Genomic DNA, 24179 nt, shown 5'->3' with positions numbered 1-24179 from the left:
CATGTGTAATCAAATTACATTTGGAAAATCCAATCTTCAATATCATTACTTGTGATTTCATACAAAATTATAATAAAACACATGGGAATCGGATATCTAAGCTAGTAAGGGATCAGGTTTATAATTTGATTATTGCATGAACCCATTTGCCAAATTCCTTTGTGCCTCCTTTGACATTCAATATTTATCATTAAATTCCTCTTAAATACTTTTTACATAAAACCAATGTCAACAAAAAGACAAGTAAAAATTGCAAGCAAATATGGACAGTAGAGCATGTTTGATAGCTATAACCAAAATTGTGCCTCTTATCCCATTAAATCAGCATAGCACATTTATTGTCTACTTCACCGAATTGAAAGTAAAATCTCAGGAAGGCATAGTAATATCAATATAGTAAATACAAGAGAAGAATGATCCTTTGCCAAATAGCCTATTACAATGTGAAGATTTACAATAATCAGCTACAATGTGGGGAATAGGCTCCTGTATACAGCGCAAATTTTGTCCATGCAGCTCAAAAGTCAACCAGCATACTAAAAGATGGTAGTAGAAAAACCAGAGACGAGTATATAATGGATGATGAATTTTTGCTGCTGCAAGATCCCGAATCTAGGCACATCTTTGTACAAGTTTGAATAAATGAACACCGTATTTTCATCTCAAAAGAATGTGCTAATAGAGGAAGTACCATACAAGTTGCTTATAACCTGCCTCTTGATAATCCTACATGTAGGGAAAATTACTGCATTTAATCCCTAAAGGGATAAAAAAAAATGCCTCAACCGTAGAACAGAATTGAGAATTACAACCAGCGCATTAGGTAAACTGCTTTTAGTATTGACAATCCAAGAATCACAGAGCTAAGGCATGGCATCAGAATTACATAACTCGGGATTATTATGCTTTCCTAAAATGAAGTGTGTTGCAAATGCAAACTTATGAGCTAAATGATCAGTAGCAAAGCTAATACCTTTAAGCGTCATGTAATGGAAGATGTGATCCAGGAAACTTCAATACAAATATGTCAACCGGTCTTCAAGAATGCTCGTCACTTACGAATTTTGAAAACTCAGGTCCTCATCATCTTCCCAATCACTTTCTTCCTCATCATCTAACCAGTTGCTTTTGTCCTCGTCATCAAAACCATCCGAATCTTCATTCTCACTCTGCATTCCCAATAACTGGATTGTCATTGTAGTTAAAAATTATTTTTGCTCTTATTTCTTTCTTTCAATCTTTCTCCCCCTTGCCCTCTTTTAGCTGATAAGTAAATATTATTATAAGCAGTATCATATTCCATATTAATCATTTAATAAATTCCAAAAACTTACCATTGAGTTTCACCTGAGAAACTTAACTGTAAGTACATGAAATTATAAATGCCCGAGCTACCATTTAGAAATAGCACCAAATTGGCAAAAACTATTTGATAGCCTTACCAAAATCAAGCAGTCAAGAGAATGAACAGAGACTAGGAGTATCTTACAAGGGTCAATTCTGAGATGTTGTCTATTTGGTTATGATCCTCTTCCTCTGAGCTCGACCCATCTTCATCATTCAAATCTTGAGGCTTATCCTGATTAAATTTAAAAGACTTAGCTAATATAGGCCCTGGTTTATTTTAAAATTTGAAAGTCAATTCTCACATTTTCCAATGAAAAACACTTTCTAATGTGCATATGTGGTTCAGATTAATTTAGACACGCATCTCATCACATCCAACTGTTCAAAGTTAATTATATCAAAATCAATTCTACCTAACTTCAAATCAAGAGGGCGTATATTAACCACGATTCTGACCTGTTAATAGGCTGTCAACTTCACATTTAATTGAGCAGAGTGAATTTATAGAATTATATAATTGCTAACACTGGGACAAACAGAAGTAGGGACTAAGAACATAAGATTTTCAGACATAGACCATTCCAAACTAATTCTGGAGACACTTGACGACTTCATGACATGACCAATCTCACATGTTTAAAATATCTAAAGCAGATCCCGTAACATAATGTTAGTCTAGGCACAGGAGGAAGCAGATGGGTTAAGATTGATTTCAGAGTCTATAACTCGACATATGCAGAGAGGGTAGTTGCTGTCTTGTCAAGCAGTCATAATGATGAAGAAACTATTTATTCTGACTGTAATCAATCAAGTCAATTCTGTCTAACTTTTAGCAGTGACCTCTCCTCTACATCAAAGTAATACTAAATAATTGCTAATAAGTTACCAATACTTACAAGTTCTTTTTTCAATTCTTCTATAGTCTTTTCCAGTTCAGTAATATGCTGACTCAGAGCCTGCAAATTCACACAAGACCAAATGTAACATCATAGATACAAAGTCAGGAATAGATCAGTAGTTGTCATATAGAAAATAGGAACCTCGTGACGTTGCATGGCTACATGTCGCTTTAATGCCTTTCCCTTCGTTAGAAGGTTTCTTGGCCTCAGATTAATTGGGCGTTTATAATTCTTTCCACGATAGTAAATAAGAGCAAATTCTTTGGAAACTTTTTCTATTGCAACCAGTATTCCACCACTCTCATATTCAAGTAACCTTGCTGTGTCTTCCACAAAAGCAAGAGTCTTTTGTTTTGTCATCAATTTTACAAGTTCTCGGTGTTTCCAATGCAAATGCATATTCTCGACGACACCATCAAAAACACCACGTATACCTGGAGATTATAATAGAAAGATGTCAGCTTTGCATTGCTAGAATAGAGCAACTTTTGTAGAGTTTAAAATTACTCACCAAGTGGTAAGTATGGTTTCATTCTTAAACCAACTTTACGGAACATAACACGTTCTTCATCTGTGATTGTTTCCTGGTCATAATCAGGACCAGCTGGAACCATCGATGATTCTATTTTAGCTAAGAGCTTTTCTGCTCTATGCTTTTTGGTCTGGGCCTGTTCAGACATTAGAATGGTAATATGATGAGCAATGAAAGTCCAGTTTTGTAAAGACAACCATAAAAAGGAACTGTTACAGTTACATCCTCTTATGCTGCACTCATATACGCATATATTGCAGAAATAAATTACAGCCTACTCCAACCAGACAATCATACAGCAGCTAAAAATAAAGCTGAAAAAGCTGGCAGGATTTATATTCTAATCAATCAAGAATTCCAATCTGAGAGACTACTAAAATATATAATGAGAATAAGTTATATCCACCAATGCACTATAAACCCAGTCTCACTTTCAGGTGAAATAAACCAATTACTATCACTAGCATATAATATCTTTAAAAAATATATAGATACTTACTATAAATAGTTTATGTTCAATTTTTCTGACAAGTTTAGCAGTCTTGGCTTTGGCAGCTTCTTCCAGCATCTTCTCACGTTCTCCAGGAGATATTTCCCTCCCCCATCGAGCCTGGGCCTCATAGAACTCTGCTAAAGTCCCAGCCTGTGCTGTTGCTTCACCTTGCCCTGATGGAATTGCATTCACTGCTCTGTACCGTAACTTGTCTTCAACATCCTGCACTTGCTTTGTCATTTCCTCTCTTTCAGCTAAAACAGCAGCCACATTTATTGGAACGAAGTCTTTCCCACGGTATATAACAATGAAATATTTATTCCTTAGCAGCAAGGTACCTCCTGTTAACATCTGTATCAAAACAAGAAAAAATAATCACTCTTCTGAAATTGAAATTGACAGTGCTAGCAGTGTATCACGTCTATGCAATTAGATGGACATGGAGAAAAAACAAGATTTAGCCACATTACATAGATTAAACCCAGAGAATGTGTTATATCTTCAATATAACAGAATTGTCTTGTGATAACAGTAAAATATAAAATAACTCCAGTGGTGAATGATATTTTGGCAAAAAATGTGAAGGCATATTAATTGTGTGTGAGTATATAGTTTCCTTTTAATTATTCCTAGCTAGCTACTCATTTGCTACCTGATAAAATTACAGGAAAAGGAAAACCAGTGGTTTCCTCAAAGATAAAGGCAAAAACAAATTATAATTCTGATTGGTGACTAGCAGAATAAAAGCAAAGCCAGCAGCTTCGAAGAACAATTAGATTAGGTCCAAAACTTAATATAAGATTTACATCCAAGTGTGTATTAATTGAAAGGTCAAGACATCGATGGAATGAAATGTATTAGATCTGACACAAGCATGATTGCACACAAGTCAAAATTTCCAAATTACAAATAACCAAACCTTCAGCTCCTCAGACATCAGTTCATTGTTTGTGTTTTGGATGCCAGGTTTGACAGCAATCTTTGCAACTAAACTTTTCTCCCAAAGCTTAAGAATAGCACATGCTAGACCTTGGTGATTTCTATTTCTCCCTTCAAAAAATTTAAAAAAATATTTATACAAGCACAACGGAAAAGAAATTTAATAAATATTGCAGTGGATGAATCTTACCTAAGGCAAAATGACAAGGAATTGATTTTGCAAGTTTCCTTAAATTGGTCATCTCTGCACTAGTCAGCCGAGAACGCATTCCTGTAGGAAGAAGCCTAAACGGTGTTTTGTAACCTGGAACTGTTTTTGGAAGTAAATCAGCATCAACAGGGAGTATCCCCGTACCCCACCATCCAACAAAACGGGGACCTAATTCATCAAGAAGTGCATTGTACTCTCTTTCTGCCTCAGTGACATTCTTAGACTGTTCTTGCTCCCTCACAACCACCTCACTTTTTCCCCGAGATGTGGCTGCATTACTGACTTCACTTTTCAACAAACTTCCTGATGAGACATCAGGCACAAAAAAGTCATTACCTTTCTTGTCATTAACTTCCTTCCTTGAGTCAGGCCCTTGGTAATCAATACCACGATACACCATCATAACACTCCCTGCCCTCCATGTGACCAATCCGCCAGTTCGACGCTGCACACTACAACTAATCAGTCCATTGTCCATCAAACAAAACACAGTCAACATCACCATTCAACATACACAGAAACACACAGCAAGAAACAACATTCTAATTTGATAGAAAAGGAAGAAAAACAAATGCACACTTAAAATGCAACTAAAAACTCACCAAGACCCTAATTGGAGAAACATCCCCATAAGCACATACACGAGAAATAAAAGCTCAACTTATGTATTTAAACTTTATAAAGGTTCTCTCTTCTGACTTAAGTAAAAACCAATGTACATGAGCTGATTTAAACTTATAAAAGATGTTCAATTCATTGGTTTTTTGTTTTCTTTTCCTACGCATTAAATCGTTTCTTGAGAAATTTCTCCAGACAGAGGCTAAGACAAGAACAACAATGAAGTGATGTAACTAGTAAATAACATTTTTGGACATCCCAACAATAAACACTCAATTGACATCTCTATCTCTATCTCATTTCTTGTCACATTATACATGCATTTGGAAAACCTTTGAGAATGTGTAAGCTATAACTCTAGCTTTCTAGTAAACATGAAAAACCACATCTAGGAACCAAATGCACATTACATCACTTATCACTTTTAAACTTCACTCTCGTTCTCTCTCTCAGTATAGATTACCGTGGATCATTTTTGAACCAGTAATTGGTGTCTATGCCATGCTATGTGTTTATGTTAAGTGTTTGAGAAAGGGTAAGAATTGAACCTCAACAATCTCATGAGCCTTCCTCATATCCTTTGCAAGTTCCTCATGAAACTTGAGTCTCACCAATTCCTCCTTCATCCACCTCTTATGAATCTTCTCCATCACCTCCTCAGTGAGTCCAGCCTTGGGGACACTCACCCTCTCCCTCACACGCATCCCCTCTCTCCTCAACCTCCTCAGCAACTCATCCTCAAGGGTCAAATCGGCCAAACTAGGAGCCGTAAGCCTCCTCGTCTTCAACCCTTCTTCATCTCTTCCACTCCTAACCACCACAACCTTCTCCTCCTCCCTCTCCCACGGCAGCATCATCTCCTCCTCCTCATCCTCGCCCACCAGCCCGGCGTCCGGCCTTCCCCAGTCCCGCCGGAGCAACTCGCTCAGCCTCTCATCTCCGGTCACCGGCGCCGGATTACTAGCCGGCAATTCTTCCTTTTGTTCTGGTTTTTCGTCTTCTTCTTCTTCTTCAATCAGACCCAAGTTGCGTAACCGAAGGACGATTCTCTCGACGGCGTTCTGCGGTTGTTTTGGGGTTGTGCGGTGAATTGGGTCGTCGACAGTGAGGGGTTCGGTGACCCTTTTGGGAGAGGGGGATTTGGTAAGCCAGGGTGCAGAGGCGTTAGGTTTAGGGGTTGGGAGAGAAGCAAAGGTGAGTGTGCGAAATGGGAATTTGTGGAAAGAGCGAGAAGGAGGAGGAGGGTTGAGTGATGAAAAAGAAAATTCTGAGAGTTTACAAGTGTTGGGAAACGCCATTGTTGAGTTGGTATATTAGTGTTAGCTTTTGTGAAACATTTTCTTTGAGTTTGGATAAAGAGAAAGTTGCAGAGTGAGGAACAGAACAAAGGAAGAACAAAGGATGAGAGCGACGAGGAGGGTCACTCAGTAACATGTAACATGATAAGATGTTTTTGTTTCAGAACCTTTTTTTAACTTGCAATTTAAATTATTAAATATTAAAGAAAACACACACACACATATATATATATATATATATATTAAATCTTTTTAAGATTTAAATTAAGATTAAAAGAATCATATAAATATATATATATATATATATAAAAAAAAAAAGAGTAAGAGTTCTAAAGTAAGAAAGGAATATGATAAGTGTGTAATTTTGGTAATTACTTTGAAGAGGAGATGAGACTAAAGTAAAAGAATATAGTGATGTTAATATATTATAAATAAAATATGTATACAAAACAGTGAAATTTTGTGATATATTTATTGTTTTAAGGAATTATTTAAAGTATAATTAAAGTCTTTACTTTTATTTCAGTATTTTTCTTTTTTTCAAAGATGCTTTCAAGATAAGTGATTGAAGTTTTATTTTAGATCTTATTATGTTATATTATTTTTAAGATATTTTTATATTTTTTATTATAATGCTAAGACCTAAATTTTTAATAATGTATATTATGTTACACTATGATATGAATTCCACGCTAAGCATTCATATATCATATATTATAAGCATAATTTTATTTACATTTAAAAAATTTAATAATTGAATTATAATCATGAATAAATTTATTATTTTATAAATTAGTTTAACTAATTTAGATTATTATGTTAATTTTGTATTTTTAAGTAATACTACTACATAGTAGTAGACAATTTAATAAGACTTAATAAGGCAAAAGTCAAAATTGTTTCTCTTAGTTAAAATTGTAAATAAAATTTGAATTAAAGAATTAGATAATATAATATACAATATATTAAAAATAGAATTGAAAGTAAATTATCTGTGCGGAAATATGAATAAACAGAGTAACATTAGTGAACAAAATCTAAGAATTATGTAAAGTTGGAAATTAAGTAACTGTGAACAAAATATGAATGAGAATTTTTTACAAGATCCTTGAAGCTAAAAAAAACTATAAAAATAATACAAACTTTCAATAAAAATCATCTAACTTCAAAGTTTGATAGCAACTTTTGAAAAACAGAACATTAAGTTATTTATTGTAATTCTTCCATTGTAAGGCTAAACTATTTTTAGTTGATTCTCTTATAATTTCACAATGAATTTTGAGGTTATATGTAGTTAAAATTTTAATATTTTACTGTGTGTTAAATATCTGGTTTTTTTATAAGTTTAATTGTTGTCTTGGGAATTGTTTGAACTATGTTGATAATTCAATTATGTCTTTAATTAAACTCTTGTTTATATTTTTCAAACAATTTATTGGGTGCATAATTTAAGAAGTAAAAGATTAGAAACGTTATGAGTAAATGCATATAGACGACTGATGTATTGAATATATTAGTGAACTTCAATTCAACTTGTTTAGATGATTGAATGACGGTTAAATCGTGAAGAATTTGTTACTAGAAAAGCTTGAGAGTCAAACTGCTTCCTTCTACTGTTTTATAATCTCTACTTTATTTTTCTACATAAAAATCTCAATCTCATTTTATTTTCATTGTTATTTCTAATCGCTTTCACGGTAGATAAGTTTTGAGACGACTTAAAGTCAGCTGAACACAACTATACTATCATCTATTGGTGTTAGAGAGTTTTGCACTGCGTTAAACGGTCTCTGCTATGAAGTTATTTTAATTTCCCTGAGAAAAACGACATTTATCAAATATGCTACCATTATTGTTAGAATTTTCTTCATGTAACAACAACAAAAGTGTGGGTTTCATGCAAAAAAATTCTCTTGAATAACTTAATCTTCCTATAAAAAATGTCATATGTTCACATCATAGTTGTCTTTTTTTTTTCTTTGTAATATCCCAATTTGTTTAAACTATTGATGAACATGTAATAGTAGTGTGGTTGACTTGTGCCCTCTGCATCAGCAGGAACTAGTGAAATTGAAATCAAATGTCTAGATTTCCCTATATTTGACAAAGAAGAAATAGCATAATGGAATGAAATACCTTCAAGGAGATGAATAGCCTTAAAGCACTTATTATTAGAAATGGTAATTTTTCTGAAGCTCCCAAATATCTTTCAAATAGTTTGGAAATTTTAGAATCAAAGGGTTACTTTACATCATTTGAGTTGGATGGATTATCAAAGGTAAAGAGTACAAATATATGAATGTATTCAGTCCGTCACAAGAAAAAATATATATATTGCCTCCTAAATAGTTTCAGATATTGATTATTGGATGTAAACAATTGAACTGAGACAACAATAACAATAACAGATTCATGTCTGCAAAACATCATTCCTTTCAAAATAAAATAGTAATTAATTACAGAAATCCAGAGCAGAACCTAGTTTCCTGTGCAAGTGTGAAATAGGTACCTCCTTCCATTTATTTTGCATCCCCATACCCAGAAATGAACTTGAGAAAGAAAAAAATATTTATCAAATAACCATGTAAAAGCTATATGTGGTGGTATAAGAAGGCTATCTAGTTTAGGAAAACATGTACAAAATCTGTTCTTGATGATTCCCACAAGCAATATTGTGCATGGGAAAACGTATAGAAAACTAATACTGAGCTAATGCAGATCAGTTTCCAGCTGAAGAAGATCTTCTGCTGAGGGAAGGAGAAGAATTAATGATCTCTTGGCCAAGTTCCTTTATTTTGCTGAGAAGAAGCATTTGTTCAGTCTCCAGCTGAGATATATACCCTTCCTGTGTATCCTCAAGAGTTTCTAGCTCACTCAATGTTGTAGAGAGTCCTTCAAGATTTCCATCCTCTATGAAGGACCTGAACTTGATCATCATCTGTTTTATCTGGTAAACCCCAATTCACACAAAGTGTTAGAATAACAGCATAAAAGGAAAATCATAATAATGATAACTTCACATTATAAAGGCATATGCATTGAGTTGAAAATAATCAAACACTTTATCCTTTGATCTGAATTAGTTAATGTTACAAAAAGATTTTTTTTCACTTTTCAGTCATGGCGTATGAAGATGTCACCTGGTTTGGAATTTGGTGTAGTTTACTCAAGGAAGGTTCAGAGTCTAGACTTTGCCTCATCTGCAACTCTGGAACTTTTCTAGTGATTTGGACATGAATTTCACCCCTTTTCACTCCTTGGAGAGGTATCCACTTGTCAGCCATCTGGTTTGGAGGCAACCTTTGATATTCTACAACACATTCACCTATACTTGATGTGGGCAATAATGCATTGTGATCTTTGACATAAAGCATTAGGGGACTTCCATCATCAGAGAACTCTAAGGTCTGGTTCCACTGAGGATTAAGAGTTCTGTATATGACCTACAGACAAAGCCACAGCTAGTAAGTATTTTGAGTTTTGTGATTTACAAGGATGAAGTAAAAAAAAACGTATGGAAATGCAAAGGAAAGGTGTAATACTGAGAAAAATCAAGGGTATAACTTATGAATGAAAAGGTAGGAGATTTCTCTTCAGAACATGTAGTAAAGTATATCAAGTTTGAAAACATTGAAAAATTTCAAAGGAAAAAGAGAGGAATGAGTATTCCAACCTTTGTCCTTTTCTTAAAGCTTCCGTAGTGTACCCTCACATATGGATCACTTGTGCCTCTGAGATCGGCAGCAACAAGATCCCTTCCCTCTATCAGAACAAGTTCAATCCAACCATTGCCTGAGCCAGAACCCAAACTCTGCCCATTGCAAAATGTTAGCATGAATATCCAAGCAGTCAAAACAAAAACAAATGAGCAAAATGACTGAAATAATCACTAATTGAAGAGATAATAAGCAATTAATTTGTTTAGGCTTTTGCATCCTATATTCATCTTGTAACTAAATGGTTGAAAGAATCACTAAGTTCAAATCCTACAAAGCGTGATTCTAGTCTTGTTCGCCTGATAATTACACTGAAATAATTGAACATTCAAAAGAAAATCTGAATATTTCCAAGTGAATAAGCACACCTTCGATCCTTCTTGGTCATCCACTCGAACCGATATCTGAAGTCTTAATTCTCCAGAACGCACTCTTTCAAGAGGGATCCATACATCCCTGACTGAGCCCTCAACCAGTCCTTCCAAATTCACATGAGCACTACCAATGTTTTCATCGCCAAAAATTTCTTCAGAAAAGCCTTTAATTTTTAAGTATTCCCCACCACTAATCTCATCGAATTCAAATGTCTGATTCCAGACAGGATTTGGAGTATGACCAGTTCTTGATTTCTGGACAACCTAGAAAAGTTGTTAAAAACAAAACTAGTTAAACCAATAACCTTTAACTTGCGGCCTCAGTTAATCAGGCAATGAAAGTACAGGCAGTGTCTCGCAGACATGCAGTGCCACTCACCTTTCCATACTGCAATTTGACATAAGGGTCAAATTTTCCAGATTTGTCTCTTGCAGCAAGATCCTTTCCTTCCACAACAATTACACTAATTTTCCTTCCAGTTTTTAACTGAATATTTGGTGATCCATTAATTGACTGCTGAGAGTTGGTACTCCGGATACTGTTCAAGCTATGCGAACCATCAGAAAATTGCCACTCTTTGACTACAATGCTCACCTTCAACTGAAAAAATGATGAGGTGAAATGAATAAAATCTCTGATTCAATCACATTTTTATTTTCAGAAAGGTAAGCAAATTATCCATTTTCAAGTACAAAATGTGACAAAAGGGCATTTTGAGTTGAGCTCTAAGATTAGAAACCAGTAAAAGAAGAATAAAAGATTGTGCTTTTGTAAGAATATGGTATATTAAAGGGCCATTTAATTTAGTAAGACCAAAGAATTAAGACAATAAACTCAAGACGTAGAGGATTGCAGAATGTTGGTGCAGTTACAAGCATTACACCAGAAACACCACCAATATGAAACTCGTCCATTTTAAATGATTAGTACAATACAATGTTTATTCACAAATCAACCAACATGATTGATGGTATAATCAAGTTCCTTTGACACACATAAAGAACAAATATTGAATAATATGCACTCATTTTCAGATATCTTCCTATCAAATCATACATATCTTCCTATGTAATGTAATTAAATCATATCACTAACATAATCAGATCATATCTTTAACAAGTTGCACCCAAGGAAGGGGATGTGGGACTTTTCAGCACTCCCCTCCACATTTGCATGCTAGAATAGGGTAGGAGGAACCTGGCTATTGGTTATTACACAATACAAAATATTGTACCTCTGCAGAGTTGGGGCCCTCAAATGGGACAACCATTTCAATTTCTTCACCACAGAACTGTGCCTGCTTTGCAATGACTCCAGAATCAGGTCCTACGGCCCACATTATTGTTGAATCATCTTCAACATGCCTCAACTGCACAAAGGCATATAAATATTAATTTATCACAGCATTAGAAGACAAAGAAGTACTTGTTGAAAAGAAACAAAGACTAGAAAAAGAATTCTTGTCTGAACAAATGTAATACTTATAGTAGGTAAATTATATTCTCTTGTTGCTAGCTCAAAAAGGAGAACATTAACCAAAGGAAGTACCTTGATTTCACAACTTGCTAGATAGTCACACCTCACATTGTTGGGATGGCTCTGATAAAGATTGAAACGAAGAGTTCCTGTATTATCATGTAAAACCATATTAAATGGTGCATCCCATCTGGGGGTTGAACCCATTCTGACATCTGTTCTCCTAGTTAATTCCTCAACTTCTACTTCTACAAATGTCTCCAGATCCTTGTCATCAAAATTGTCCTCTGAATAACCATTGGTTGACCCATTTGATTGCCTCCTAGATGTCTTAAAGCAACTCCCAGAAAGTTTATTCGCTGAAATCACTCTAATATATATAATGCCTCCAACTGCTTTTTTCCTTAAATCAACAGCAGGCAAAGTGAAACAACGTCGCCGAGGTTCCACCATGGTTTTTGCCAGGGTGTCAGCAAAAAGTTTTTCCTGCACAAAATGCAAACTTCCAATCAGTATGAAATATAACAAGCTGATGTGGAAAAGCAGCAAGTAATAAGAAAACATGGAGAGAATTTACGACATTGAGCATGTGATACCAAACATCTAATTGATATTTTCATAAAAAAAAAACTGTTATTTACTGATAAGCTATTTCAATATTATCAGTTATCAACTACTTCTCATGTTGGCTTAAATTTCTAATTAATTAACATAGACTCAACCTGATTTATATTACAATTTCTCCAAATTAATGTGAAAATACTTCATCTCCTCTTCTTTGATAGTTATATGTGACTAGCAGTCCTTATATTAAACCTATAACCATCTGGAAAAAATATCCATCAACTTAAGCATAAGATTGAAATCCATTGACACATAGGATAAGGTTCAATTTGAACCAAAAAGTGTGCGTACCTTTCTACAATAGCACCATAAATATAAGATAGTTTAGGGAATTTAACTCAGAAAGACAAATTTGTAACTTTACTAGCATGATATTAAACTTGGTGGTAACGCACCAGCCAAGAAGAAACAACCGGCCATTCAGTGGCAGGAAGTGATTGGCTCCCGCCGCTTCCAAAGGCAACTCCTATTCTCACCTCAGGAGTTGATACGAATGAGTATAGAAGTGCTTTTCCATCTAGAATTGGTGTAGCAAGAAGCTGCAAAATAAATATAATGGTTATTAGATTAAAAAAAAGAAAAAGGATTAAACCAGTTTCTTAGTAATGCTAGAAAATCGGTGACCAGGTCCAATAACTAAAGAAAATCTAATAGTAACTGCAATAAGCTGGTAATATAGGTTGGCAATTCTTAAAGTATCAAGGGTTAATTACTTGCTTCAAATTTGTTATATGTCTCTTACTTCTGTTTACATATTTTCATTCACATATTAAAGAAGCAAAGAAAAGGATAGCTTTACATACATCACCCTTGATATGAAGACTGTTAATCACAATTCGAGCAGTTCCAATCAACGGCTTTGCAAGCTTAGCAAGCAATAAAATGCTCATTTCACTTGTATCCCAATCAAAACCCAGTTGCAGAAATCGCTGAAAAAAGCCAACAGAATGCTTGATCAAAATCTTGGATATCTAGTAATATATTAATACTTAAAGACAAGGCACAGAGTCATACACCTCAAGAAAAATGAATGGTGAACAGGAAAACTACCTTACAAGCAAATTAAGCAATGGTAATAGAAGTACGACAGCCAAAAACAGTCAGGTGGCGGCATTTGGTGAGCTGACAAAAGGTTCATAGATTCATTACTTACTATCTTCAATGTTTAATTTGCAAGTAAAGGTTTAGTTTCTCCAAACTATGTATATTAGAAAATTCCCCGACCACTTGCTCATGTAGATCACAAAAGCAGTGGCACTAGAAGGAGAGAGGGCAACAAAAATAGTGAAATTAAAGATCCTAGTGATTGTAATGTAGTGGTGGTGCAAAACCACATCAAGGAAAAATGAAAATACAGATTCGGACAAGAATATGTTTCTCACATTGCTCTCAAAAACAAAAACAGATGATGATATAAATGCTACTCCTGTTCCCCCCTCCCCTATATCACTATAAAAGTACTATATAAGGGAAGATTAAATATACAAGAATTATATTTACTAGTGAAATTTGAAATAGAAGGAAACCAAAACCTGATCACCAATAGTTGACCAACGCATCCCTCTCAGAGCCAAGCTAGGAGGGCATGATCCTAGCGAAAACTCCTGCAACTCAACTCGTTCCTGTATTCAGTACACATCATCACACAATTATCCAATGTCCATAAAGTGTTCAAGCTGTTTTGATAAACTAATTAAAGTTCTATCGTAGAATAAAACATGATGACTTACCAGAAGTCTTGGTTTCCGGAGCTTTATACGTTTCTAGAGACACAAAAGATAGAAATTAGATTAGTTCATCTATCAAAATACAAAATACATGTCTAAACAGAATGAAGGATCCTGACCATAAAATGTAACATTAACGAATTTTTAACAAGAAGTTTATCCACTATTGTGCAACTTTTTATTTACTATATGACGAAAGGTAAACAAATATTTCTTGATCCTTTTGGCCAAGACATAATCAGCATAGCATTCTGTTTCTTTATTCAATATTTGAATTGAGAGTGGCAACATGAAATGTCAGGTTAGCTAAAGTCTGAAGCATGTAGCTTGTGTTGTTCAGAGTCTAAGGTTTTATACTATGCACACTTAACAGATGTTACATTCTTTTACTGTAAATATAAGTCTGACAGTCTGACAGTGCTATGCACTTCCTCTTTATTTTTAAAGTATAAGTAGAATTTATACAATCCATTTAAATCATAGATGAAAAAGGATGTGTATGTAATATGCTTTACGTACATACATACATACATCATACATACATACATGTATGTATGTGTAGTGCAACCAAGCTATTTAACCACAATTTCTGTATTGACTCTTGAATGAGGATGAAAAATTACTCAATGTGTAGCACGTGAGAAAAGGTAGTGAAATTTCACCTCAACAATAGCAGAAAGCCTTATTGAAAACTTGGCATTAAAATAGTTGGACCAGACTTCTGTCAACAACTTGTTCAACCACTCACAATGCTCCAATGGTGTGATGGGCTATATGAACAGGAACTTGGGGTCAACTTCAAAAATCATACTTGAAAGGTGAAAGGAGGAAAGGTGGGGAAAAAAGTACCGAGACATTCAGTATGATCCTCTTCCATTTCTTATCCAAGTCCTCCACAAGTAGTTTGCGTTGGTATCTCCCATACTGAAAATGAAAAAGCACCACCTCACATTAACTACCAGAATAGTACACCACATAAAAAGCAGACAATAACTCAACTCAGATAATAAATCAGGGAGATTTGCTTGCACAGAATTTGAAGTTAACCAAACATATTTTTAAAAAAGTTAGTCATAACTGTGATGGATACAAATACAGAATACATCAATTTTTAAATATGTAAGATTGGAAATATTACTATAGTTTTATCATGAATATAATTGAAGAACCTAAGAAATTTATAGATTTTCGTGAAAACATCTACAATTTAATTTTATAATTATTGGAAATGAGTTTAGGCTCCTAACATGCCATTGACACACTACTTGTACCAAATAGTATTGGTCACTCTCCTTTCTATCATATTTCTTCAACACAAAAAACGAAATTTCACCTCATAAGTAAGGATTCCTTATGAAATTACCCCAATTCAACGATAACAAGAAATAACAAATGCATAAGATGATCCATAACAAAGTAACTATTTTGTGGAAACATATTTGGGCAAAAAGCATGGTAGGATTCAGTTAACAGTCTAAACGTGTCATTGACGCATTTGACACGTGACCTGTAGTGAGGTGTGGCCCTCAGTTCTATCTATCACTTTCATTCAAAACAGAAACTTAAATCTCACAAATAAGCATGACTTCTGAGAATTGCCCCAATTCAACAAAATCAAGAAATATTAAATGCATTTTTAATATGAAATCAAATTGATTAATCAGGTAAGATGATTCATAACAAAATAACTTTTGTGGAGACATATTTGTGCAAAAAGCATAAAGAGATGACAAGAGAGTAATAATGAATAAAAGTGAGGAGTGAGAACCTGTATAGTAGTCCACACAGCAAGAGCAAGAGGAACCCAAGAGGAGGCAGAGAAGAGCCATCTCTCAACAGCCCAAGCAATCAGAATCAGAGGAATGAAAACCGGAATTCTGGGCTTCTCCTGCAAGAGATGGTTGAAAAAGTCCACAGCAGCCTCTTCAATGTTAATTGAAAGGACCCTTTTCTTCAAGCTCATTGTTTTGCTCTTGGTAAGCACCAGAATCACAAAAGGGAAGTTTTTGAGTTCAGATTTTGGAGATTTTGGTGTTTGGCTCTCTTAATTCCCAAAGGGTCAACTTTTCCTATCCATGTTACAACACCAAGGTCAAAGACTCATGGGGATGGAGAAAAACCATAACCCAGGAATGTTTGGAGTTGACAAATCTTGAAGGGTTGTTATAATTCAGAAGAAGAAGCTGTGAGGAACAGAGAAGATGAAAAGTCAGCTAAGGGAATGAAAAAATAACACTTTGATGCAAAAAAAAAATGACCTTTGTGCTTAAAGAATTGAAGTGTTGGAAAACTCTGAATTAAAATCTATAGTGCAACATTTTGTGTCCTTCAGCCACCTTTGTAAAGGTTCATGTTCCAAATGGTGGGTCCCATTTTTCAACTTTTTTACATTGAATCTATTATTTTTAGTCACATCATTTGGTTTGCCTCTTGCTGGTTTAAGGATAATAAGCTGTTTAATTTGGAACTATGCATGAATTCTGATACAGAATCAAACAAATGTTTCCACAAGAGAAATATCCTTGAAGATACCTTCTGTTATCACATTTTTCAATAGATTCTGATACTAATTAAAATTTATGGAAATTACAATGTCTTTTCACTTATTTTATATTTAATATTTCTTCTTTTAATTTATAATTTTTAATCAATATTGTGTTAAAAAAATATGTTGTTAGTTCTCCTCTTGGCCTAAACATGTGAACAAAATACATTGTTTTTTAATAAAAAAATAGGGTCTGATATATTTACTTGTTATCATAGAAATAACTAACAAAATAAACCTGAAAAATGAGAAAATGCCAAAATAATCTTAATTTACATTAAAAATTATATGAAAATAATCTAACTAATACAAGTATCTATCATGTCCAACAGTTTATGGACTATACATAACACCTGTGGTACCAACTTTGTACTTGATTAGGTACATTTTACAAAATGAAATAGACATTTATATATATATATATATATTGTTTTTAATTATAAACCATTTTTAATTATTTTTATTTTGTTTAATAATATTTTTCTTAAAATGCTTTAATGTGGGAGATATTGTTTTATAAAAAATCATTTTAAGAAAAATATTGAGATTACTAAAATGTATGCACTTAACTTTTTTTAATAGGTGTAAAATTGTTTTTTTTTTTACTTTTATTTATATATAGATCATTTACACTAAATATAAAATTTAGTCAAAAAATATTTTAATAGTTTATATATATATATAATATATATATATATATATATATATCATAACTCAGTACCACATGTATACAAGTTTGTTAAAAGTGGAGTTATAATTTCTAATAAATACGGCTATTGTAACCATGTGGTCTTATTTTATTTTGGATTTCAGTGTCTTATATTAGTTTTAAGATTTTTTTCAAAAAAAAATTTATCAACATAATCTAATAAGAAATTTAAAAAAATTATAAACTAAAAAGTGAGTTATTGTTTTTTAAATTTAGCATCGGTTTATTTTTACTTTAATAAATGACATTGAAAAGGGTTATTCAATTTTGAGTAATTTTTATATTAAAAGTACCTGCATTATCATTAAAATAATTGACTAAAAAATAGTAAGCAAAATATTTCTTGACCTGTTGAAAAATAAGATATTATTATGAGATCTTTAGGAAGATATTTTTGTACAGAGAAAATCATAAACAAATTTGTATACTTTTTTAACTGTCTTTTTTGTCTTCTTCTGCTTCTTATAAGCAACTAAGTTGCTTTTACGATAATAGTTTTATGTTTTTTTATTCTGATACTTTTTAAAATAAATTTGATCAAACAACATACATATTTATGGAAAACTATTTTTTGCTTAATAAAATTAATCCAACATACTCATAATCTGTTTGAAATAAATAGTTTAAATAGTTTCTAATTTTGTTTGTGGGCAAAATAATTTATTAACTAAAGTAAGTTATTTATTTGTAGAAATAAAGGTATTTGAAATAGATAATAGTTAATATTTTTTTGTCTTTTTGGATAAGTTTGGGAAAAAACAAAAAGAAAAAAAAAACTGACACTGAAGGTTAGATTACATGCGACAGTACGCAAGTGACAGACACGAGTCAGCAAATAATGTCAAACCTGTACAAAAAATCATGTTTAGATAAATATAAAAAAAAATTACAATTAGTTTTATATAAGTTAATTATAAAAAATAATGATTTTTTCTAACAATTATTTTTAATCTATAAATAAATTTTAATTCATGAAAATGTTTATCTTATTTTTATAAATAATTTTTGTAGTGGTAGGTAGAATTCCAATCTATCAAATTTTTAGACATGTTTAATCATTTAAAACTAATTAAAAAATAGAAAAAAAAATCTATGACAATTAAGATCAGAATAAATATATAATTTACAAATATTTTAAATAATATAATTAACAAAGGTAAAATAATAATTAATTAAAAAATTACATTATTTTTTTTCATTCATAAAAGTTATGTATATAAATAAACATCATGAAATAATATTTGATAATGCAGCTAATATTTTATTGTTTCTCTTAATTATATAGAGATATTAAAAAAATATTGAGAAACTAAAAGAATTATTATTTAAAAATGGAAATAAAAGATAATATTTTAGGATAAAGATGCATTAATGAATGATTGGTGGGACCCAGCCATAATTTTATAAGTCAATGAGATCTGGGGCCGGCTGGTTCAGTTGGAGCATCCAACGGCTGTCATTAATTAGACAAAACTTGTCTGTGGTGGGATCCACATGCATGTGGTGTAGCCGCGTGCAAGTTGGTCAAAACTAATGGCCTCCATGAATACAAAAAAAGCACTACTTTTCAAACTATGTTGGAAAATAAAATAATATATTTTAAAATTCACCTACTTATATTGACCCATTAATTCTACTTATTCTAGATTATAAGAAAATTATCAACAACAGTTTTCAAAATAATTTTAATATCGAAACATAATAAAATTTTTCTGAATTTTTTATCTTTGTGATGTAACTTCTTTTAAAGAAAACTATTACTTTTAGATTCTTTACAAATAAATAATGAAAACATATCATAATCAAATAATTGAAGTACTCCACTTGCTTAGCTTGCTTACAAAGTACAAGTTCTAGTTATCGTTTAGGTTTTGTATAAATATTTTTTTTGTTTTGTAGTAAAAAATATCATAAAATAAAATATTTATTGTGTACTCATCATTATATAGATATTTTCACTTCAAAGCAATTTTGTTTTAGTTTTCATTTAAGATTTTTTTAATTATTCCCCGTAACTTTCATTTTCTTTCACTTATATAACTAGTATTTTTTTTATTCTATGTGATAAGCAAGTTAAAATTAACTAATTGAGTATTTTAGCATAACTTAAAATAGTCAAATTAACATAAAAAAAATTAATTTTATCTTGTATTATATATACACTATTGAAAGAGAGAAGTCGATTACACATTTATCTCCCGACATAGTTAAATCTAAATTCAGTAAGAATCTAACAAAGAAAAAGGTATAAATAAGAGAGACATTCAAGAAACATAAGTATTTTTTTCAATTCTCATACTTGCATATTGTACTCGAACTGATTTTATAAACGTCAGTATTTTTACACGTATTTTTTCACGTCATTAACAAAAGCGAAAAAACTAAAAACGAAAAGATATAACAACACCTAAATATCAAGAAAAGTAAAAATTATAGAAGAAGTCACTTTTAGACATATTCAACCTTGTAAAAACAAATATATATATATATATATATATTAAAAAGTTAAATAAATTCTCAAATTTTAAAGACTTCATTTAATTTCCTAAAATTATCATTTGTTCAAAAATTTAAATTATAATAGTAATTTATATTTAAAGACTAAAATTAAAAAAAAAAATTAAAGGCTAAGATTAAATCTTAAAAAATTATAGATTTTAAATAGTTTTATTAACTTCTTTTTGTTTTATTCTTCAAACATATACTGTTGATTATTTGAAGTGAACCCAAAAGAAAAATGATAACAAAAATATAGAGACAATATTAAAAGGCCACGGAACTGATCTGAAAAATGGAGAATTATATCAGAGAAGACATAGTCTCCCAAAAGTACAAATGTGACAGAAAAGTAAAATATAGAATGGGAAAAAGACAATTTAATGATTATTCATCATTCTGAAAGTTCACTTTCAACTATGAAACTTTGGTGTTTGAATTATGAACACAAAGAATATCCAAAAATTCCAAATGGGTTGCGTTTGAACCGGTTTATAAAAGATATTTTAAAAGATACAAGATTCAAATTTAAGTTATATTTTAAAAATACAATTGCAAGAGTTATTTATTTTCAAAATTATATTTTCTTAAACATTTTTATACATTCTTTATTTTTTATTTTTTAATAATATTTTATTATTTTTTCGATTGAATTATGATAATTAAGAAGTGGTTGAATATAGAATATTTTCAACTAATTAGAATTTGATTTAGGGTACGAATTTTTTTTTTTCTAAAATTTATTATATTTTTTTCCTTTTGACTTTGTATGTAAGTTTTAAAATGTATAAGTTCAATTAGTTGAGAGAATTAGTTTATCACTTGGTTCGACTTTTATTTAGTTATTTTAGTCGATTTTATTTGGGTTGGTAGATTCTTTCTAATCTCAACCTTTTCTTTTTCTTTTTTTATCTTAAAATCGTTAATGTTTCTAAATAAGCAATTACCAAATAAAGGAAATTAAACTAAGATTGTGAATTATTTATTATTTTGGAATTTTTTTAGTGATTTGAAATTGGTTGTTAACATTAACATTATAGTATGAATTATTACGAAGTGGACTTTAAGCCTAACTCAACCCCATAAAACCGACTCATAGGGTTGAGGTTTGCACCCACTTATATACAATGAAAGACTCTAATCTCTAGTCGATGTGGGATCTCCAACATAAATGGATTCTAAGATTTCATGTGAATTCAAATCAATGTAATGTATTATTTTGAAATGATATAGGTGTTGCGACACATTTTTTATTTGTGGAAAAAAATTATGATCTTCATAACAAGAATGTGTTGCATTTGAGGTATAAAACATTTAGAACGATAAAATTGGATTAGAAAAATATTTTGTGAATCTATTGTTTTTTTTTTTTTGGTTTGTATATATTAATAAAACATTAAGTTGGTCAATCAAGTGACATTCAGTAATATATGGATGTATGGTGTATATATTGGAAATATAAACCTTGATGGGTATGTTTTGAGGTTGAAAGTTATAATACATGTTATGTTTATGTAAATTTGTGTGATTTTGATTTGATATTGTTTTAACATGTGACATATTGGTTAAGTAGTAAATATGTCTCCATGAATCTTTAAACAATTACTTAAAACTTGAGTGAAAGAGAAATTATATAGATAATTTTTTCTCATTTAGAACAAATAACACTTAAGTAATAATAAAGAGGTTGTTTAAAGGGAGATTGATAACATTGCATGGGATTTTGAAATAATTGAGACCATGCAATATGTTCGTGCTCAAGTACTAATGAAAAACGATAATATTTCTAGAATTTGTAAGATGATGATACAACATTTCAAATAACATTTAAATTGGATGAACGTTTAAGTGAGAAAGAGACAAAACCAATTCTCCTATTTGAATTTGTATTGTTTAAACTCTGTGAGACTACTTAAGTGAGAAAGTTTTCATCGATTTAAAAAGATATATGATTGTTCAACTAATAGAATTTTTCTCAAGTGAAACCCTTTTAGATGTGTTGTCCCTCGTGTATTGTTCTTTATAGGTATGTGTAGTGAAGATATACCTAAAATAATATTATGATCTTAAATATTCATAGTATTAAACACGAAATTCATTAATAAAAAAAAATATTTATTCTCAAATAAGATATGATTAGTACAAGTAAAAATACTGGTTATGAAAAATTACATTTTATTAATATGAGGTCGATATACTTTATTTTATATTATGTTGATTTGTGTGATTTTTAATATATGTATTATATATATAGTATTGTATAAATATTTTTTTTTAAAAATTAGCTTAGGATGGTAGTAAAAAGACAATATAAGTTAAAAAAAAAAACTATATATTTTTAGCTTAGAAAAATGGAATAGAGGCTAAGAACTTTTTTGTTTAATTTGATTCCTCTCTCTAATGTTCAAAAGCATTTCCAGGTTTGAATTTCAAAATCTTGCTTAACGTAACAAACGATAATTGATATGATACTTAAATAAGTATATGATAACAAATTACTGTGAATTATTATATCAAATGTATACTAACAGATGTTAAAAAAATTAAATTTATTTATTTATTTATTTTTAAATATCTGATCATTGTTTTAATTCAGATGTTTATCCGTATAAAATTATACTTGTAAAAAATATCATTAAATTAAAAATATTAATAATCTCATAAACTATGTTTTATTCTTTGGTGGAGATATTCTAACACTATAATAAATATATATATATATATTAACAAATTTTAAATTAAATATATGTGTGTGTTTTTTTCATATATATTTTCTCACTGGCACTATTAGTCTCTGAAAAAAAAATGAATTAAAGCAGAAATCTCTATTGTTCCACGTTTTATGGAAGAACAACCTTAACTTCTTCCTCCGTATGCGCCGCCACACCACACATGAAAAACACCGCTCACAGTAACGCGTGGGCCCCACACCTCAACCGATTCGCGCCATTTCGCTCTTTCCGCCACCTCAGCACTTCTTCCATCTTAACCAAATCCCCAAACTGCCCTTCCCCAGTTCTCACATTCCCACGTGTCACGACCCCATTGGCATGACTTGCATGCGCCATGCAAAACCAAATTCTATATATACAGAAACACACTCATCTCTCTCCAAATCTTTGCCTCTCTCATCTCCACACAGAACCCTAATCTTCAGTTTTTTTCCCTTTTTCTATTCACTTTTTTCTCTTTTCACCTCAAATCCAATTAAAGAAAACCCCATTACCAATTACTTTCCTTTTCTCTTGTTGCTGATTCTCACCTTTCTTCAAGCCATGAGCCCTTCACAGTTCCATCCAAAGAAAGAACTCACCACCAATAACAAGAACAACACCAATGGATTGCTTCCACCACCTTTGAAAATCAACAAAGAATCCCATTTGATAAAAAAATCATCTTCATCACCCCCACAATCCTCATCCTCATCTTCATCATCGATATCATCTTCCCTGGTTAACAATGCAATGACACAAGCAATGCCGACACCATCGTACAGACCACAACAGCAACGTCACCCTGTGATCATCTACACACATTCTCCAAAAGTTATCCACACTCAGCCCAAGGATTTCATGTCATTGGTGCAGAAACTCACCGGCCTCACTCGTGCTAAAGAGGAGGAGGACGATGACGATCCACCGCCGCAACAATCTTCAAAGCAGGAGTCTGGGGGGAGCCTTGCGGCGGTGATAGGAGACAAGGAGAGTGATGGAGAAAGCATGATTATTGTGAGAAACGAGGAGAACGAGGCTTCGTCGGTGATAACAGAGGAGAATAATTGTATAGGAGAAAACCAAGTTAACTCTTGTTTCATGGCGGGGGAGGGAGCAATGCTGGAGCCTCCGTTGAACCCTTACGTGACCATGTTGCCGCCGAGCTCGGGAAAGTTCGTGTGTTCGAGTCAGCCATTGATGAATTACTCAGATTCTCTGTTCTTCTCACATAACTTGAGGACCACATTGGAAGGGAGGAAAGAGTTCCATGAGCATTGATTATAGTTTAACCTTTTTCTTCTTGTTTCAGTCAATAAAAGTTCTAGTTTTCAGGATAGAACATCTTTTTTTTTAAGAATTATAATGGTTTTGCTTTTGTAGAAAAGTTGTATCTACAGGGATTTTTTTTCAGTTGTTACCTTGATACTCTGTTTCAATAGATTGTAATTCAGAATAATGAA

General features: G+C 31.9%; 3 protein-coding genes across 4 annotated transcripts; 1 reads left to right on the top strand and 2 right to left on the bottom strand.

The window, feature by feature from the left end:
* Positions 1 to 279: 279 nt before the first annotated feature.
* Positions 280 to 6506, bottom strand: LOC137838013 (CRM-domain containing factor CFM3, chloroplastic/mitochondrial-like). The gene is made up of 10 exons (XM_068647219.1): positions 5588 to 6506; positions 4401 to 4866; positions 4191 to 4321; positions 3278 to 3622; positions 2758 to 2914; positions 2388 to 2680; positions 2244 to 2303; positions 1490 to 1579; positions 974 to 1169; positions 280 to 726 (listed from the first exon to the last, which is right to left on the bottom strand). The coding sequence occupies exons 1-9, from the start codon at positions 6335 to 6337 to the stop codon at positions 1056 to 1058; spliced, it is 2406 nt and encodes an 801-aa protein (XP_068503320.1). The 5' UTR covers positions 6338 to 6506; the 3' UTR covers positions 280 to 726; positions 974 to 1055.
* Positions 6507 to 8746: 2240 nt separating this feature from the next.
* On the bottom strand, positions 8747 to 16624 carry LOC137838012 (uncharacterized). 2 transcript variants are annotated; one of them, XM_068647217.1, is made up of 15 exons: positions 16514 to 16624; positions 16024 to 16438; positions 15105 to 15179; positions 14918 to 15025; positions 14259 to 14291; positions 14061 to 14150; positions 13332 to 13457; positions 12924 to 13067; positions 11977 to 12390; positions 11663 to 11797; positions 10807 to 11028; positions 10422 to 10691; positions 10011 to 10148; positions 9478 to 9780; positions 8747 to 9284 (listed from the first exon to the last, which is right to left on the bottom strand). In XM_068647217.1, exons 2-15 carry the CDS (start codon positions 16216 to 16218, stop codon positions 9057 to 9059), a joined length of 2481 nt encoding a protein of 826 aa, XP_068503318.1. In that variant the 5' UTR covers positions 16219 to 16438; positions 16514 to 16624; the 3' UTR covers positions 8747 to 9056. The 2 variants fall into 2 exon arrangements, with proteins under 2 accessions (XP_068503318.1, XP_068503317.1); XM_068647216.1 differs by having other exon boundaries at positions 16024 to 16582.
* A 6514-nt stretch (positions 16625 to 23138) lies between these two features.
* Positions 23139 to 24130, top strand: LOC137836540 (VQ motif-containing protein 20-like). Its single transcript, XM_068645206.1, has one exon. It carries the CDS (start codon positions 23281 to 23283, stop codon positions 23995 to 23997), a length of 717 nt encoding a protein of 238 aa, XP_068501307.1. The 5' UTR covers positions 23139 to 23280; the 3' UTR covers positions 23998 to 24130.
* The last annotated feature ends 49 nt before the right edge of the window (positions 24131 to 24179 follow it).

The sequence above is a fragment of the Phaseolus vulgaris genome, chromosome 4 (assembly GCF_000499845.2).
Source record: "Phaseolus vulgaris cultivar G19833 chromosome 4, P. vulgaris v2.0, whole genome shotgun sequence".
NCBI classification, from domain to species: domain Eukaryota; kingdom Viridiplantae; phylum Streptophyta; class Magnoliopsida; order Fabales; family Fabaceae; genus Phaseolus; species Phaseolus vulgaris.
The sequence above is the reverse complement of the archived record's forward strand: the minus strand, read 5'-3'. Positions and strand labels throughout refer to the sequence as shown.

Excerpts from the sequence above, each read along its gene's own strand:
- LOC137838013 (XM_068647219.1), bottom strand. The coding sequence starts at position 6,337 with ATGGCGTTTCCCAACACTTGTAAACTCTCAGAATTTTCTTTTTCATCA. Across the intron at positions 1,580-2,243 it reads AAGAATTGAAAAAAGAACTT|GATAAGCCTCAAGATTTGAA; the intron begins GTAAGTATTGGT and ends AAATTTAATCAG. Across the intron at positions 1,170-1,489 it reads ACATCTCAGAATTGACCCTT|AGTGAGAATGAAGATTCGGA; the intron begins GTAAGATACTCC and ends TTGGGAATGCAG.
- LOC137836540 (XM_068645206.1), top strand. The coding sequence starts at position 23,281 with ATGAGCCCTTCACAGTTCCATCCAAAGAAAGAACTCACCACCAATAAC.
- LOC137838012 (XM_068647217.1), bottom strand. The coding sequence starts at position 16,218 with ATGAGCTTGAAGAAAAGGGTCCTTTCAATTAACATTGAAGAGGCTGCT. Across the intron at positions 15,026-15,104 it reads GGATCATACTGAATGTCTCG|CCCATCACACCATTGGAGCA; the intron begins GTACTTTTTTCC and ends CTGTTCATATAG. Across the intron at positions 14,292-14,917 it reads GGCTTTCTGCTATTGTTGAG|AAACGTATAAAGCTCCGGAA; the intron begins GTGAAATTTCAC and ends TTGTGTCTCTAG.